Source organism: Ammospiza caudacuta, chromosome 24 (genome assembly GCF_027887145.1).
Source record: "Ammospiza caudacuta isolate bAmmCau1 chromosome 24, bAmmCau1.pri, whole genome shotgun sequence".
Taxonomy (NCBI): Eukaryota; Metazoa; Chordata; class Aves; order Passeriformes; family Passerellidae; genus Ammospiza; species Ammospiza caudacuta.
In genome coordinates this window covers 3,925,062-3,941,233 of record NC_080616.1, presented here as the reverse complement: position 1 = coordinate 3,941,233, position 16,172 = coordinate 3,925,062, and the positions used below count along the sequence as shown (strand labels likewise).

Here is a 16,172-nt window from a genome sequence, read left to right as displayed (position 1 = left end):
AGGTCTTTGGTTTTTTCCTGATGCAAGCAATATCCAAGGGTCAGGCAAGGGCAAAACCCTTCCAACAGGGAGCAAACTTAAGGAATATTTCCAAACCTAACCCAATGTAACGCCCTGCATCCACCCCTTGTGTAACACCCTCTGGCTTTAAGTGTCTTATACAAGCCTTTACTCACTCAGTACTGAGCTGTGCCTAAGCTGGGATTGATGGAGAATCCAATTTAGGAAAACACCCTTTGATGAAGAAAGGATAAAGCAAAGAGGAATTTTTGCACGGATGTTCCCAAGTGTGACAGGCACAGAAACACCAGGATCCTCTCTGGGAGGACTCCTGGAGCACTGCAGACCTGTTGGCATGAGAGGGGAGCCCTGATACAGCCCTAAGCATCCGAGCTGGCTGTGTTTGAGGATTATAAGAGCTGTTTTGATCAGGGGAAAATTTCTGTTTTTAGCACAGGCAGCAATTAAAATAGCTCGTGAATCTCAACGCCTCGGGGAGCTGTCATAAAAGGAGGCAGAAAATCCATCTTCTGGACTCCTCTGCAGCTAGAGATGAGCCTGGAGGCAGCAGAGGAGAAGACAGCCTGAGGTTCACCTGGTGATAAAGGACAACCCCAAGACCTCGAGCCAGATCTGCTGCTGTGATCCCGAGATGGCTGTGGAGGATCTCCGGGCTTCCAGCACCCCTTTCTCGCTCTCCTTTTCGGGCAGTGGCTTCCTGGCCCTGTACCAGGTTGGGGTGGTGCAGTCCCTGCTGGAGTTGGCTCCCGAGCTCCTCAAGTCTGCCTGCAAGGTCTACGGCTCCTCGGCCGGGTCGATCATCGCTGCTGCCGTCGTGTGCGGCATCGGCCTCGGTAAGAACATCCCGGCCTCGAGTCCTTCCAGGAGCTCTTCTGCTCCATGAACCCTGGGGAGATGCCTCGGGGTGCTGGGGGGTGGTGGGGCTGCTGGAGCTCTCCTCGCTCAGCAGGCATTACAGAAAGCCAAGGTGTTGCCACCTTGGCAGGCAGCACGGTGCAGTTTTGGGAGGTGTGAGCTGAGAAAGCCGGTTCTGACAGCCCGCGTGTTCCCTCTCAGTGGGCAGAAATTACAGGGGGAAGTCTGGATGTACCTGGCATTCCATATCCCATATTCCACTGGCTCCTTTTCTTGCTCCTGCTGGAGGAGCAGATCTCCTGCCCTTCTGCTCTGAGGTCTGAGGGGTGCTGAGGTGTGTCCCAAAGGCAGTCTGTGCAGCCCCAGGGGCTGGATTTACCCATGTAAAACCCTCTTTTCCCTATGGATCAGGTTTCTTGGGATGTGAAGCTATGAAGGGACACGAGTGGCTGTCCCACAGGTATCTATAGAGCTGGCAGCCTTATTTACATGCCACTTTAGCTGATCCCACTCAGCCTTCCCAGAACAACCAGAGATGTTTTGTGATTCCCAACTCCGGGTGCATCTTTCCCTGTTGCTCCTGCAGGATATTCCTGGAAAAACAGCAGCTTGCTCCAGCCCTGGGCTGGAATTTCTCTTATTGCTGCTAAAGGGGTTTTCCTCTGACCCTCTTTCAACCATGTAGAAACAGGCACCTTTAGCAACAAGATCCTCTATGTGTAGAATTAATTCAGAGTAGTTAATCCACTTTTAATAATCACATCCTCCCATATTTCCAATTAGTGCCCATGTGTAAACAAGTGTACACAAGACTTAAGGCTCTAAAGCCTGATCCAAGTTCTGCTTCAAGCAATGGGGACATTTAGGAGGAGCAGAAGGTTTTGGGGACTAAATAATGATGGAGGAAGCTGGGAGGAAACATACAGCTCTTGAAACCTCTGGTGGATGCTGGAACTGTTCTTCTGCAGCTAAAAATAATTCAAAACATTGGCAAATATGTTTAGACAAGGCAGAAAGGAACATTTCTGCCCACGTGGGGATGAACTCCTCCACAAATAAGCAAGGGCCCCAAAATTTCTGGTTCCTCCTGCTGCTGTAATAGATGGAGCTGGGGCTGTCCAGCAGTAAAAATACATTCAGCAGCTGCTCTTGCCGGGGGCACCAGTCCTGAACTGGGCATCTGCTTCCCTGGAGGTGGAAGGCAGCTTCCACTTAGAGGGGCTGAGATGATCTTGCGTCCAAAATATCTTCCCCAGAGGAAGAAAAGACCCTTTGGACAGTGATAACTCTGGTCAGGTTTCTAACAAGGAAAATGAATGTGGCACAAGCTCTGTCATAGTCATAAAGCGGATGACTGGGTCACAAAGGTGAAAGGCGTGTTTGGTGTCCCACAGTGTCTGCAGTCAGGTGCCCATCCCCTGCCCTGGGCTGCCTGAGGAGCTCTGAGCTCCCAGAGCCAGGCTGTCCTCTGTGACCCCGCCAGCCAGCTCGTGGGGACATGCTTGTCACCCAGCTGGTGCAGGCAGGGACAGTCATTGCTGCCAGACTCATCCTTCACTCGCTCTGCAAAGCTGGGCTTGGCTCTCACCTCTTACCCAGCAGTTTTTGTGGGCAGTTTTTCCATGTTTTCCCCCATTTCCAGGACACAGAGCAGGCAGACAGAGACCTGGGCATGCCCCACATCCCTGGAGGTCTGGCTCTTTCAGCATCCCCTCTGTGCAAACCTGCCCAGCGTTAATCGTGGCCCCGTGTGGCCTCAGCATCTGCTCTAACACACATAACCCCTCTTAACGCCTGTGTGGCTCCAGTTGCCCTCAGGACACTGCGCCTAATCCGTCTGTCCGTCCGCACAATCCCATGAGACTGCACGGAAACCTCTGTCCCTGCAAAGCCTTGGTGCTGAGGGTGCTGAGCCAGGCCCGTGGCCTCGTGCTGGTGCAGGGTCCCACCCTGGGTGCTAGGACAATTCTTTGCGGCTTTGGTGCTGGACAAGCTGTCACTTGCAAGGGTTTAACCCCGCAGGTGGGGTGTTCCCCCAGGTGAGACCTCCATGTCAGCAAAGGAACTAAATTCCCTCTATGGGATCAGGCTGCCTGCAGGGTTTGCTGCACTCCTCTTCTTCCCCATCACTTTAAAACCTGGAGTCTCCTGAGCCCTCAGCTGGGGCTCCACGGCTCTGCACCTTTAACCCAGCTCCTGGGATGTGCAGACACATGTCGTGGCTATTAACACCTCCCCTGAGCTCAGATGAGTTAGGAATCCCAGCAATGTGGAGCCAGGACACCTGGCTTGCAGGAAAGCCCTGAGCAGAAGAGGTGCCCCTCATCCTCACCCAGGAGCCAGCCCAGCTCCCTTGTAAAGCTGGGGCTGCCCATGTGGAAAACTGGAGGTGGAGAACAGGAATTTGTTGTGCAAGTCACGTTGTCATGGATAAATCAGTGTCCCCCTTCCTGGGGCTCTCTGGAGCCTTTCCCTAATCCTGACCAGGAACATCTTGAGGCCCCATCTCTGGTGCAGGTGGAGATTTCACCAGTGGGGTCACACAAAGACATGATGTCCTTTGAGGACATTATGGGGATCATGCCCCACTTTCTGCCCTGCCTCAACATTCCCCACTGTAGCAGCAGTATCATCCTGGGGAAACACAGAGGGGCTGCAAGAAGCTTTATTCGTGAGGAGTGTTAAAAATAGGATTTAAAATATAACTGTTAGTGTAGCAGGCATATTGACCTTCTCATCTTCTTTCAGATGACCTCAAGGAGTTTTTCTTTGCAATGGCAACAGAAGTCAGGAAAACCATCCTGGGCCCCCTCTCTCCCAAGTGCAGCTTGCTGGCCAATCTCAAGACTGTCCTGCAGCGGATGCTGCCAGAGGATTCCTACCTGCTGGCCTCAGGGAGGCTGCACATCTCCCTGACACGGGTGGTGGACGGCCAGAACGTCATGGCCTCAGAGTTCAGCTCCAAGGAGGAGCTCATTCAGGTACACAGACCTGAATATGGACATGTCCCAAGTGCTGGTGGCTTTAACTGCACTTTTTCTACCTGAGATGGGGAGAGATTCAGGAGGCTCTGCCACAGCTGTGGTACCACTACAATGGGCTCCTTGAGCCTGGGGAGGAAGGTTTGAGTTCCAGGATCAGATGGAACAAATCATGCTAAAAAAAGCAGCAGGTTTGTTTGCAGCCTCACAGAGCTGATGTTGGGGCTCTGGTAGTGACTTTGCAGAGCCCTGTCAGTACTGATGTGACCTCTCAGCTCTCCCTACAGTCTCTCCTCAGCCATCTGGCAATGGTTTTCTTGTTGCCTCAGCACTTTCCTGGGAGGAAAGAGCTGGACAAAGCTGCTGCTGAACAGCAAGCAGCTTATTAACCAGTAAATTATCTGCTGAGGGGAGAATCCCAGGGTAAACTCCTAACAGAGCTGACCCTGAGGTCCTGTGCCCCTTGTCCCAGAGAGACAGTAGAGGATGGCAGCTCCATGGAGATGTTGGAGTTGACCCCATGGTGCCTCCTCTAGGTAGCCCAAGAGCCTGGGGTGCTTATTCCCAGCTGATGAGATTGGGTGGGAAATGATTCCAAATGTCCCAGAAGTGGCTTTAACACTGACAAATCCCAGCAGGGTGAGGATACCTTGTGAGGGTGTCTTGGTTTTGTCCAAAAGCCTGCAAAGATGGAAATTGGCCCCAAAGCTTCAGCTTGCCACCATCAAAGGGCAGTGTTAGACACAGACATGTAGATTTACAACTATTAATTCTGGCAGCTATAAAATTAAAAAAATGCAGTGTTGTGCCCTGGTCCAGAGAAGTCTTTCCACTTCAGCGAAATCAGATGTTTTCCCTTTCTTGAAGCCTTTCTTGCCACAGTCCCCAGCAAAGTCCAGGTGGCACCAACAGCCTGGTTCCAGATTTTGTCAAGGCTGAATTTTCAGGCACCATGTCAACAGCTTTTGTGTAGAATAACTTTGACAGGAACATTGACTTCTGCAATCCCTCTCCTCCCCAGGCTCTCCTCTGCAGCTGCTTCCTTCCAATTTACTGTGGATTCATCCCTCCATCCTACCGAGGAGTGGTGAGTGATATTCCCACTAAAACACACACTCCCAGCAGGGAGTTCTTGGTTTGAACTTTACACTCCTCTGTAAAGGAGGAATATACAGAACAGGGAGGGACAGGTGTGTCCAGGCTTTTCCTTTAGTTGATGGAGGATCATGAAGCCCATCAGCTTATTCTTCACCACATCCTAAGATGACGGCTGGGTGGAATTGCCATCTGGAGAGCCCTCTCCTGCTTTGCCCATGGACAGAGCGTGGATGACCTTGCAGATCTCTGAGTGAGATAAGAGGACGCCCACAGTGGGGACTTTGAGACACAATCCAGTTATCCTGGGCAGGGCCTGGCTGCAGGGCAGGTTCATCCCTCGGCTCAGGTGCTGACTTGCACAGCTGAGACATCCAGAGTTCGTGGGAGGATCCTCCCCCAGCCCTGAGCATTTCCCTGCTCTGCCTGTCTGAGGGAGCGAAGGAGGAGCTCAGCAGTGTTTTCTGGGCAACCTGTGCAGGGCTTCACCATCCTCACAGGAAAAGATATCTCCCCGATATTCCATTTAACCCTAATGGCAGTGAGAAGCCATTGCCCCTTGTCCTGTCACTTAATCTTCAACTCTCTTGGAGCCCCTTCGGAGTCTCTGAGGTCCCTGGAAATGTTCAAGGCCAGGCTGGACATGACTTGGAGCAACCTGGGATAGTGGAAGGTGTCCCTGCCCATTTCAGGGGGTGGAATGAAATGAGCTTTAAGGTGCCTTCCAACCCAACCCATCCCCAGGTCTGTGATTGCTCTGTGAGGCCTCTCTGCACAGTTATTTCAACAACATTTAATTCCATCAGCTGCAACTTCCAATCCCACCAAGGGAGGTGGTAAATCCAGATTTCTTTTGGAGTAGAGCAGTTGACATTTTCCTTGCCCAGTATGTAATACCTCATGAATCTGCAGGCAGTTATTAAACATGAGGGCCCTGCTGCTCGAGCTCAGGATTTGAAAAGTTATACAACACTGTGCATTCAGTGATGTCTGAATTGGCTCTTGACTGCCAAAAACTGTTGTACAAGGCTTTGTGAAAGAAAATAATTATATTTCCATTTTAATAACTGCTGTGGATTGCAGACCTGGTTGAGGAGCTGGCTGGGTGCCACAGGCAGGGCAGGGGAAGGAGCTGACAAAGTCATAAAGAGCACAGGTGGGACACGATGCTGTTGGAAGTGGGAAGGGAGAACAAGCTGGGATGGCCTCAAGACAGGAGTGTCACCTGTGCAGCTGCTGGCTCCCAACTCAGTGACACTGCAAAGGCCCCCAGAACAAACCCTCCCTCTGTGGTGATGTTCACAGGGGTCCCAGGATGAGATGAGAATCTTGACTCCGTGTTTCAGAAGGCTGATTTATTATTTTATGATATATATTATATTAAAGGAAATTATGTATATATATGATATATGATATATGATATATGATATATTATATATGATATATACTAATATATATATTACGTACGTTACGTTACGTTACATTATGTTATATTATATTATATTATATTATATTATATTATATTATATTATATTATATTATATTATAGTTTTGGTGTAAAAACTATACCAAAAGAATAGAAGAAAATATTTCATCAGAAGGCTAGCAAGGGAAAAGAATGGAATGATAATAAAATTTTGTGACTGACCAGAGAGTCCGAGACAGCTGACCGTGACTGGCCATTAATTAGAAACAACCACATGAGATCAGTCAGAGATCCACCTGTTGCATTCCACAGCTGCAGATAATCATTGTTTACATTTTGTTCCTGAGGCCTTTCAGCTTCTCAGGAGAAAAATCCTAAGGAAAGGATTTGTCATAAAAGATGTCTGTGAGATCCCTGTGCTCCTCCCTCAGCGCTACGTGGACGGAGGTTTCACTGGCCTGCAGCCCGTGTCCAGCCTGGAGGAGCCCGTGATCACCGTGTCCCCGTTCACCGGCGAGCTGGACATCTGCCCCCGTGACTGCCCCGCCATCTTCTTCTGCTTCCAGATCTTCAACGGCAGCATCCAGATCTCCATAGAGAACCTGTGCAGGATCAGCTACGCTCTCTATCCACCCAGCACCATGGTGAGACCACCAGGGCTTCTCCCAGCTTAGTTCTGGTGAAAAGATTAATGCTGCTCCTGCCTGCTCAAGATTTAAGGTTCAGCTCAATCTCCACTGTTAATTAATGGGATTTCAAAGGGAGGGGGCAGCACCCACTGTTTTTGCAGTACATTTTGGGGGAGGGACACTGATGATGGGTGGCCAGCTTGGGATGGAGTCCACAACCTGCAAAGGACCAGAAAAAACCAGGTGATCTCTAAGGTCCCTTCCAACCCAAACCATTCTGTGTTTCTCTTACTGGTGCTGTGGTGGTTGGAAACCAACCAGTGCTTGCTGCCTTCCCAAATGAGCCATCCCAGTCCTCCACAGTCAAACAGCTTTGGATAGATCCTGTTGTACTGGGGTCAGGGCTCTTTAATGACCTCAAGTGTTTTTCCTTTCAGGTCTTGAACGACATTTTCTCCCAGGGCTACCAGGACACAGCCCTTTTCCTGTACAGGAACAGTAAGTGGCACCCCAGGACCCAAGGGGCACCTTGGTGTGACACAGACAAACATCAACCCCTTCTCTCTGTGTCTCCCAGATGCCTTTGGCTTTAACTATTTCGATGGCAATTTCCGCTTTGGCAGCACCTGTGGGAAGAATGACTCTGGAAAATCCAATGGGACACACTCTGGCCTGAGCAAAAGGGTCCCTCAGTGCCTGACTCCTTACTTCCTGCCAGGTAGAGGATTTGGGGTGCTGAGCTTGGGTTTAGGGCTGCTGCAGCCTTCAAGAGCAGCAGTGTTATATTTAAGACATTACTGAGTTATTTATTAAATATTTCTGTTGCAAAGAGACTTTATAAGAGTGACTCCAGCTGGACTTTGGCCTGGGCTTCATTACCTACCTGAGCTGGGCAAGAGGAGTTATTGCATTTATTTAATTGTTTGTAATTACTGGTCTTTATTTCCTTCTGTGCTGTCATTCCTGGGTGCAGGCTTGTGGAAGAAGGAGCAGGTGAATGGACTGCAGGACCCACTGGCGAAGGTCCTTCTGCAGCCATACAGGCTCCCAGCCTTATTCAGGAAGGGGTAAGAACATCCCAACAGGGGCATGAGGGAATGACACACAAACCAGGGGCTGTGCCTTTAGCAGTGGTGGGGCAGCTGAAGGGACACATGGAGGGATTTGGTGTTTCCTGAAGGCAAGATCCGAGGGAGAGCGGGTGGGGCTGGCAGGAATGCCACAGCATCTCTTGCTAACGGAAAAGATTATTACAGCGTGCATTTACTATGAACACCCTCCCCTTTTGCTGCCTTCAGCCATCATTAAACTCAGCCCATGTACTTTGCTTTTGCAGGGTGAAGAAGGTGTGGGGGCTGCTGGAAGGTGTCAGGTCCCTGGTACAACGACTCCACAAGCTCCTCCAAACCTTGGTGCCTGGTTTGCCTAAGACACCTGTGGACAGGAGGTAAGGGGCTGGGGGGCTGCAGACCCTCAGCAAAAAGAGAGAAGGGTGCAGAGCAGGGAGACTTTGGGAATCTCACCCACTGGGTCACTGATGGTGAGTGTGGCTAAAAACTCCAAATCTGGAGTAGCCCACATTAAAAGTAGCTTTTTTTTTTTTAATCCCTGTGATATTATTTTGATATTTCAAAGAAGCTACAAACCAGCTTAGTGCCACCTCCCTACGGCAATACTTTTGTGTTCCAGATATTCATCTGCTGGGCTCTGTCCTGGCAGGACACCAGGCACATTCACCAAGGTCTTGAGAGATGTTCTGGCACTAAGCTCTCAGGGATTTAAAGCATATCCCCCCAAAATCTGCTTGCAAGTTCCCTCCTGTGCAGCCGCCCAAGAGACTCAGAATGATTTTGCCCTGAGGCAGCTGCAAACTCCTCAGCTGTGAGAAAATCCTTTGGAGTCAAACATTCCTGGGGCTGCTTATCCCTGTCAGTAGCTCGACCCTGCCTCAGCTCTCACCTTGTTCCCACAGGTAACAAGGATTGTCCAGCGGTGCCCTGGGAGTCTGAAGCACTGCCTTGGAGTGTGGTGGGCAACACCAGCACGGCTGCTGGTTCTCGAGGGAATTTTCATGGAGTATTTCTTTCTTCAGAACCTGTCTGGCTCTATCTGCAGTGCTGCCACTGCAGTGCCCCTGCTCTGGCCTCACCTGCTTTTCCATGACGGCCGAGAAAAAGCTCCAGTGCTGCTCCTGGGACCCACCCCAGGCTGCAGGGGCCACGGGGCAACTTCACCTGCAGACCTCACAGCCCAGTCCTTTCCCTGCCCACTCCATCTCCTCTCCACCAGCAGCATCTCTTCCATGCTTTAATGCAGATTACAGGGTAGGCAGTTGCCAGGAAATGCCACGTTTTAAGTGTTTTCCTCACACTCAAAAACTTCAAGAGAAATTCCTCAGAGAGAGAGAAAAGCCTTAGGGAGCATCATACTGGGCAGGAATTAATTTTTCTACAATTCCCTTAGTTTTTTTTTTACCAATTATCAATTCTTGAGCTTCACACCTCCCCATAACCCTGCTTCTCCTGCCTGTGGAGGTGGGAGTGCATTTGGATTCCCCTGGAACTTGCAGCTATGCAGAAGGATGGAGAAATCTTAAGATCAACTTCCCCCTACTTCTGAGTCCTGCAGGCTGCATCTCCTGACATTTCACAAATACATTAATTCTTCTCATGCAATTGTCTGTAAGTCACAGCCACCACAGATCATGGCCCAAGCAAACACACCCTGTGTCACTGGTCTGCACACAGAATTAATCAGCAGCACTCTTAATTATCCAAAAATTGTGCTGCATATCAGATGCTGTCGATTGGCTTTGGCCCACCTGTGTCTCCCCTGTTGGCTGGTTCCCAAAAGGCAACAAATGGATCCCAAGAGCAGCAGCTATTTATTAGAGTAAATAGCCTGTTTCATTGGACAAGGAGAAATGGAACAGAAGGAAGTTTCATGCAAAGGGCTGTGGAGACCGCAGAAATTAATGGGGGGAGTAGCTGAAGGCAGCTTTGATGTAATCAAAGTTAACTAGGAGGGCTGAGTAAAAGAGCAATGTTCTGTATTCTGCCATCTTTAGTTCAAATCAGTGACTTGGGAATACCTTCCCTGGAATGGATTTGCTAAAAGAAACCTGGATGCTTATTTCATAAGTCATGAAATAGTTTGGGTTAAAAGGGACCTTAAAGATCACAGAGATCAATTCCCTGCAATGGCAGAGGCACCTTCACTATGCCAAGCCCCGTCCAGCCTGGCCATGGACACTGCCAGGGATCCAGAGTCTGCCACAGCTCCTCTGAGTACCTTGGGCCTGGGCCTGCCCACCTGAGGTGTCCATCCAACCTTCACTTCTCCTGGCTGAACAGCCCCAACTTTCTCAGCCTGTCTCCATAGGAGAGGTGCTCCAGTTCCCTTGTAACTTTTTATGGGCCATTTTGACAGATCCTGTTTGCTTTGGATCCTGTGTGCTCCTGTCTTTGAACCATCCTGGATGGATTTATACCTCTCAAGCACTGCAGCCTAAGGCAGGCTGCTCAAATCCAGCTGTTCCTGCCACAGGGCAAAGTGGAAGGCTCAGAGACACTCAGGCTTCCCCAGGCAGGGACAATCAGCCCATCAGCTGCTTTTGCACCTCTGCTCCCACTTATCCAGCACCTTCTCCAGGCTGCTGCAAGCACCATCCCCACCTCCAGTCAGGGTATTACCATTTCAGTCAGCCTGAGGCAGTTACCCTATGGAAATGGGCATTTAAATCCCCCAAAGAAAATTCTCATCTAGGAATTGGACCTCCAAATCCAGTAAAAGGATCGACAAACCTCAGCCACAAACAGGAGCACAGTTTGAACTGCCCAGTGTATCTCACCTGCCCCATCATCTTGATCATAAACAATTGTAAAGCTTTGAGAACTTTACGAAAAATCAATCTGCAAGGAGCCCCCAAGTAAAAATAGTCTCAGAGCGGGATTCTCCTGCTCCAAACCTGAGGAATGAGGAAGAAATAAATATTTACACAATTGAGTATTCCGATCAGCTGGGTTTTGCTTTATTAATCCCTCATCTGTTCAAGCGAGCAGAGCTGGTGCTGTCTCCTCTGGGAGACATGAGCTTGGTGCTAGTGGCAATGGAGGCTTTGCCAGAGGCAGTGGCTAGAGGCAAAGTTTGGCATAGACTGGAATCATCTTGTGCAGGAGCTTGTTTCACCCCAAGGAAGCAAAGTGGGAAGCCCAGCTGCACACAGTGGGCATAGAAGCAGCCTGGAATGTCTCCTCTAGGGATGGATCATGGGAATCATGTGGGAGCTGTGGCCCTGCCTGTGCTGAGACATTGCTGGCACAGTCCATGTGCTCCTTGGGGCAGGTCAGGCTCAGCCTTCAGGCTGGGTTCCAAGTTGCTCATTGCCTCTTGAAAGCAGAAACTGGGGCCAAAGGCTGCAGCGGGCTCAGAAATGCTCTTCAGCCTGGCCCTAAAGGGAAGAAAACCACGTTGGTCAATCTGACAGACACCTCTGGCAGATCCTGTGGGACAAAGTGGATTCCAGTCAGAGCTGCTTCCCTTCCTCCTGTTGTCTACAAGACAGCTGGCTTTGGTATCCTCAAAGTATTACCCCTGTAGCCCTGTCCTGTTGCTTGTCTCATTTGGCTTCAACCTCAGCAGAAATGTGAAGCCTGAGGTGGATGGGATGAGAGTCTGGAGACAAGGCAAGACAGCAGAGCTCCTCCCTCTGGAGCTGGATCCCACTGCAGGTCTAGAGGGAAGAGTCCTTGAGTGTGATGTGTGAAACTGAGCGCAGCAAAGCCAAGCACGTGCCCCCTCCTGCCTGTGGCTCTGGCTGTGGGCTGCAGGTGCTTTATGCCAGCCTCTGTTTCCAGTCTGGGCACTAAGGAGGGTGCAATTCCTTGTGCACTTGTCCTGCTGGGCACACGGATAACCTGCAAGTGCTTGTGGATAAGCTGCTATTGCAGCCTGAGCCTCATGGGATTGCAGGCTGCAGACACTTGTCCAGGAAATCAAGTACAAGTTGTTCCCCAGTTTATCCCCCTGCTGCTGTGGTAGCATCACTGATGTTCTGGCATTGCCCAGAGAAAGAGTGCAAGAGCCTTTTGCTGGCCTTGATCAGTAGGGCTTTTCCTTCCCAGAACTGGAAAACCTGAGGTGCTTCTGCTCTGGAGATGGAGAGCCTGAACTCGCCCCTTGATTGCTCTCTGGCCTAACAAATGAGCCTTCACTCCTCCCACAGGAGGAATCTTTCTCCTGAGACTGGTCAAAAACATTGTGGCCCATCTGCACAGCAGAGGCAGAGATTCCTGATAGCCCAGAGCTGCCCAACTCCCAAAGAAACCTCATTCCCACCTTGTTGCTTCCACAAGCTGCTCAAAGTTGAGACTGATGGAGCCTTTAAAAAAGCCACCAGGGAAGCAACTTCTACAGCCTAACACTGTGTCCTGCATTTCTTAGTCGGTTTGGAGTTGGTTTATTCTCAAAAGAAGTATCTTTCTTGCTTCCATTTTGTGTTTTCCATACTTTTCTTTTTTGATCTGGAATGGTAATGGTCCTAGTCTTTCCCCTTTATATTTCTCATTTCTTCTAGACCTTCTAGATATAGCACATTGTGTCTTTCATCGCTTTTCATTTAATTCATGAGGCTCCATTTAAAATAATTGCCCTGTTGAAAAAGCTGTGTAATTTTACTAAATCTGATCAATTCTGAAATGTGTAAAGATTCATAAGGAAAGAGAAAATAAAGAGTAAAATTGAAAGAAAGATTGCATTTTATCGGATGCTTCTTCTTATTTTTCAGCACCAAAAAGTGCAAACAGAAATGACAAAGATTCACTGATTTTCCATGCAAAAAATGGGAGCGGGCATTATTTGGAATATGATTGCAGAAAACACAAAATTTTGAATTTAAACTTGCCTTGTGTTGCTTGAAAATGATATAGAAAGATGTGTACCTGGAGCTCTAATATTCTTTCCTTGCAATAAGTATTTCTTTGGCTGCATCCAGGGCTCCTAAGGAGAAGTTTGAATTTGTCTGGCACAGCCAAGGCAGCGTGAACCATTGAGACACCTCTACTGAAGGGAGGTGTGGGCAGAACCTGTTCTAACCTCACTGGGTGAGTGAACACATGGCATTCTGCATGGAAAGAGCTCCTTCTCCATGGAGCCCTTCTGAGCCAGCCACCAAGGAAGTCCTCAATGCTGACCCAAATCGAGGGTGAGGGCTCAGTGTGAGGCCTCACCTGTAATCCCTTATCTGAGAGGGAACTTCCTCCCATTGCTGATGTTCTCACCTGTCCCAGAGCCTCTCTGGGCACTGACAACCCTGGGCAAGTGTCACATGAAAATTGATGGGGTAAAGAAAGTGCTGGTTCTTTACCTTCCTGGGGGTGGGGAAGGTGATGTGGGGCTTCCTACTGCTCTTCATCCACTGCCTTGTTGATCCCCGGATTCTTTTTGGTGTCCTCCTCATGATCGGCGGCTCTGGAGTGAAGACCCCCGAGTCGTGGCTTCAGGTGCAGGGTTTCCTCCTGGGCCAAGGAAAGTGTGAAGCCCTCAAAGTAATTCACCTGGAAATCCCCTGGTGGGAAGAGATTGCAGCTCTCACTGCTTGTTGCTCACCTGCCAGGTCTGCAGCCGTGTGAGGCGTGACCTGGGCTGAGTGGAAATCAGGGACACCGATGACCCCAGGGCTCAGGGATCACCAAACATTGCTGCTGTGTGCATTAGGGGCTGATCAAACAGCACACAGGGCACCTGAGCCTGCGCTTGTGTCTAGAGGTCCTGGGACCTGTGTTCCCTGGGAAAAAGCTCTGTCATGGCCAGTGTGGCAGTGAAGAGGGCAGTGTGGCTCCAGAGGCAGCTTCAGGAGCCACCAGGACTCAGGGAATCGTGGCAGCGCCAGGAGTGCAGGCATTTGTCTGCCCCAGTCACTCTGGGGCAGCATTTCTTTCCTTGTGCCAGCAAACCAAGGATGTAAGGGAAGCCCCCAAGCTACGTGTCCCCTCTGGCAGTCACTTACTCAGTCGTTTTAGGAAGGAGATCGCGTCCTGGTAGCCCTGGATATAAAACTGGTCCATGACCTGTGAGGGGAGGTGGCAGTCAGGGCAGCTGGGCTGCTGCAGGGGGCTCATGGCTCTGGCTACCTGGAGGAGCTGCTCACCTGACGAGTGGGAACCTGAAAAACGTACAATAAGCGGCAAATATTCATTTTTGAGATGTGTAGGATACAGTCAGAGAGCTGGAAGGTCAGGAAGGCAGCAGGGCCGTCCTTGGGGCAGATGTCGTATTCGCCGGCGAAGGCAGAGATGGTGATGGTGCTGCGGGACACGAAGTCGGCTTTCCACATGGCCAGCTCCCCGTCCACGTAGCGCTGGGAGGCAGAACAGGGAGCCCTGAGCCTTCCCAGCGCTGTTCACACGGGCAGACGGGGGCCTTGTTCCCCAGGCAGGCCCACACCAGGCTGAGGTTCAGGGTTCCCACAGATCCCCTTCAGGGAACTGCCCCACCCGCTGCTGCCCTGCTGCAGGTGCACACCTGCCCTACTTCCTTCCCCCCAAAAAGCTGCTGCAATGAAACTGGGAGCAAAGCGCAGCAGAAGGGAGCTGAGGAAAGCCCAGGGACAGGGGAAATAGACAATTCAGTGAGAAGCTCAGTCCTGTCTGCAGTGAATTCAGATTTTGGAGCCCTCCTCTTCCCTCTGCAGACGCTGGAGGACCCCAGCCTTGAGCTACATTGGTGGCAAACCCAGGTATAAATAGCCTTAATGCCAGTAGAGGAGAAAGGACAGAGGCTGGAGGGGCCCTGGCCTGAGCTGGGACAGGGTCTCCAGACCACAAAGCTACTCACCACCCCACGGAACTTTGGAGGGAAAATCCCAAAATACAGCGGGAGGAAGCAACTGCACGTCATAGCCTGTGGGTGAGATGGGAAGGGCAGAGGTGAGCAAAGGGCCAGAGAAACTGTTACCTTTGGGAGGGGAGGCTCATCTGTGTGTGCCAAAACAGGGCCCCTCAGCTGTGTTATTGGGCACCACTGACTAATGGGCACCAGGCCCTGTTTGATACCCACAGCCAGGGCAGAGAAGTAGGAAGGGAACCTGTGAAATGCCTCAAATTGCTCTCTGCATGTTCAAGATAACTCAGACATCATTTAGAATGTCTGATATTTAAAAATTATTTTAGCTTGTCTGCAGTCAGAGGGAGGCAAGGACAGAAATCAGGTCATAGTCTCGAATGGACCAAGGCCTGTTAGAGTAAGAGAAGGGTTGATGGTTTCTAACTGCAAGGGGGATGATTTAAGTATTTGGAAGATATTTTTTTACCATGAGAATGTTGAGGCCCTGCACAAGTTGCCCAGAGAAGCTGTGGCTGCCCCATCCCTGGAAGCATCCAAGGCCAGGTTTGGTGGGGCTTGAGACCAACCTGGGACAATGGAAGGTGTCCCTGGCCAGGACAGGGTAGAACTGGATGAGCTTTAAGGTCCCATCCCACCCAAACCATTTGGTGATTTTGTGCTGCGGGCCATGGCCAGGCAGCAAATGTCACCCAGCTCCTCCCTCACGGGGTGGCTGTGGCTGCTCCCACCTGAATCAGCTCCTCCTTTGAGGTAAACTCGGACACTGTCACACATCTCCAGTCGTGCAGGCGGGTGAGGATGATGTGCAGCTTTCCAGACACCAGCTCGTGGGCATTCGGCGGCAGGAATTTGTCTAAGGTCTCCCGCAAGAGTCTAGGTACCCTTCCGCCATAGACCATCCCCCAGAGAGAGATTTTCAAGTGACTGAGGAAGTAGTCAATTATCTCATCTGAAGCAAAGCAAAGCAAAGCAAAGCGAAACAATCATTCTACAAAACGTTATATTTTTATTTATGTACTTTCTGAGCGACACTTCCACCTGGGCATGGATGGGGTATTCTACTCGGCTGCAAAATGCTCATTTACAGCCATTGTGTTTCATCAAGGCTAAAGCTCCAATGACTGGAATCAAGTTTTCCAAGGACTTCCAATATTGCAGGAGACAGAAGTATTTGTTTTCTCTTCCCATTTCTTCCCATTTTCTGCACAAGGCATATTAAAAGTTGGTGGACATATGGGAGAAAACGGACAGGAAGCCTTTGTATAAATTTCCTCCTGCTAGCTCTGCATCTATGCCTGGCTAATGTGATTTGTGTCCCCTTTT

General features: G+C 50.3%; 1 protein-coding gene across 1 annotated transcript; it reads left to right on the top strand.

Moving 5' to 3' along the window:
- Nucleotides 1-230: 230 nt before the first annotated feature.
- Nucleotides 231-12,648, top strand: PNPLA1 (patatin like phospholipase domain containing 1). Its single transcript, XM_058819496.1, has 9 exons — nt 231-854; nt 3,625-3,857; nt 4,879-4,944; nt 6,810-7,022; nt 7,445-7,505; nt 7,585-7,725; nt 7,981-8,074; nt 8,344-8,454; nt 8,980-12,648. Exons 1-9 carry the CDS (start codon nt 653-655, stop codon nt 8,981-8,983), a joined length of 1,125 nt encoding a protein of 374 aa, XP_058675479.1. The 5' UTR covers nt 231-652; the 3' UTR covers nt 8,984-12,648.
- The last annotated feature ends 3,524 nt before the right edge of the window (nt 12,649-16,172 follow it).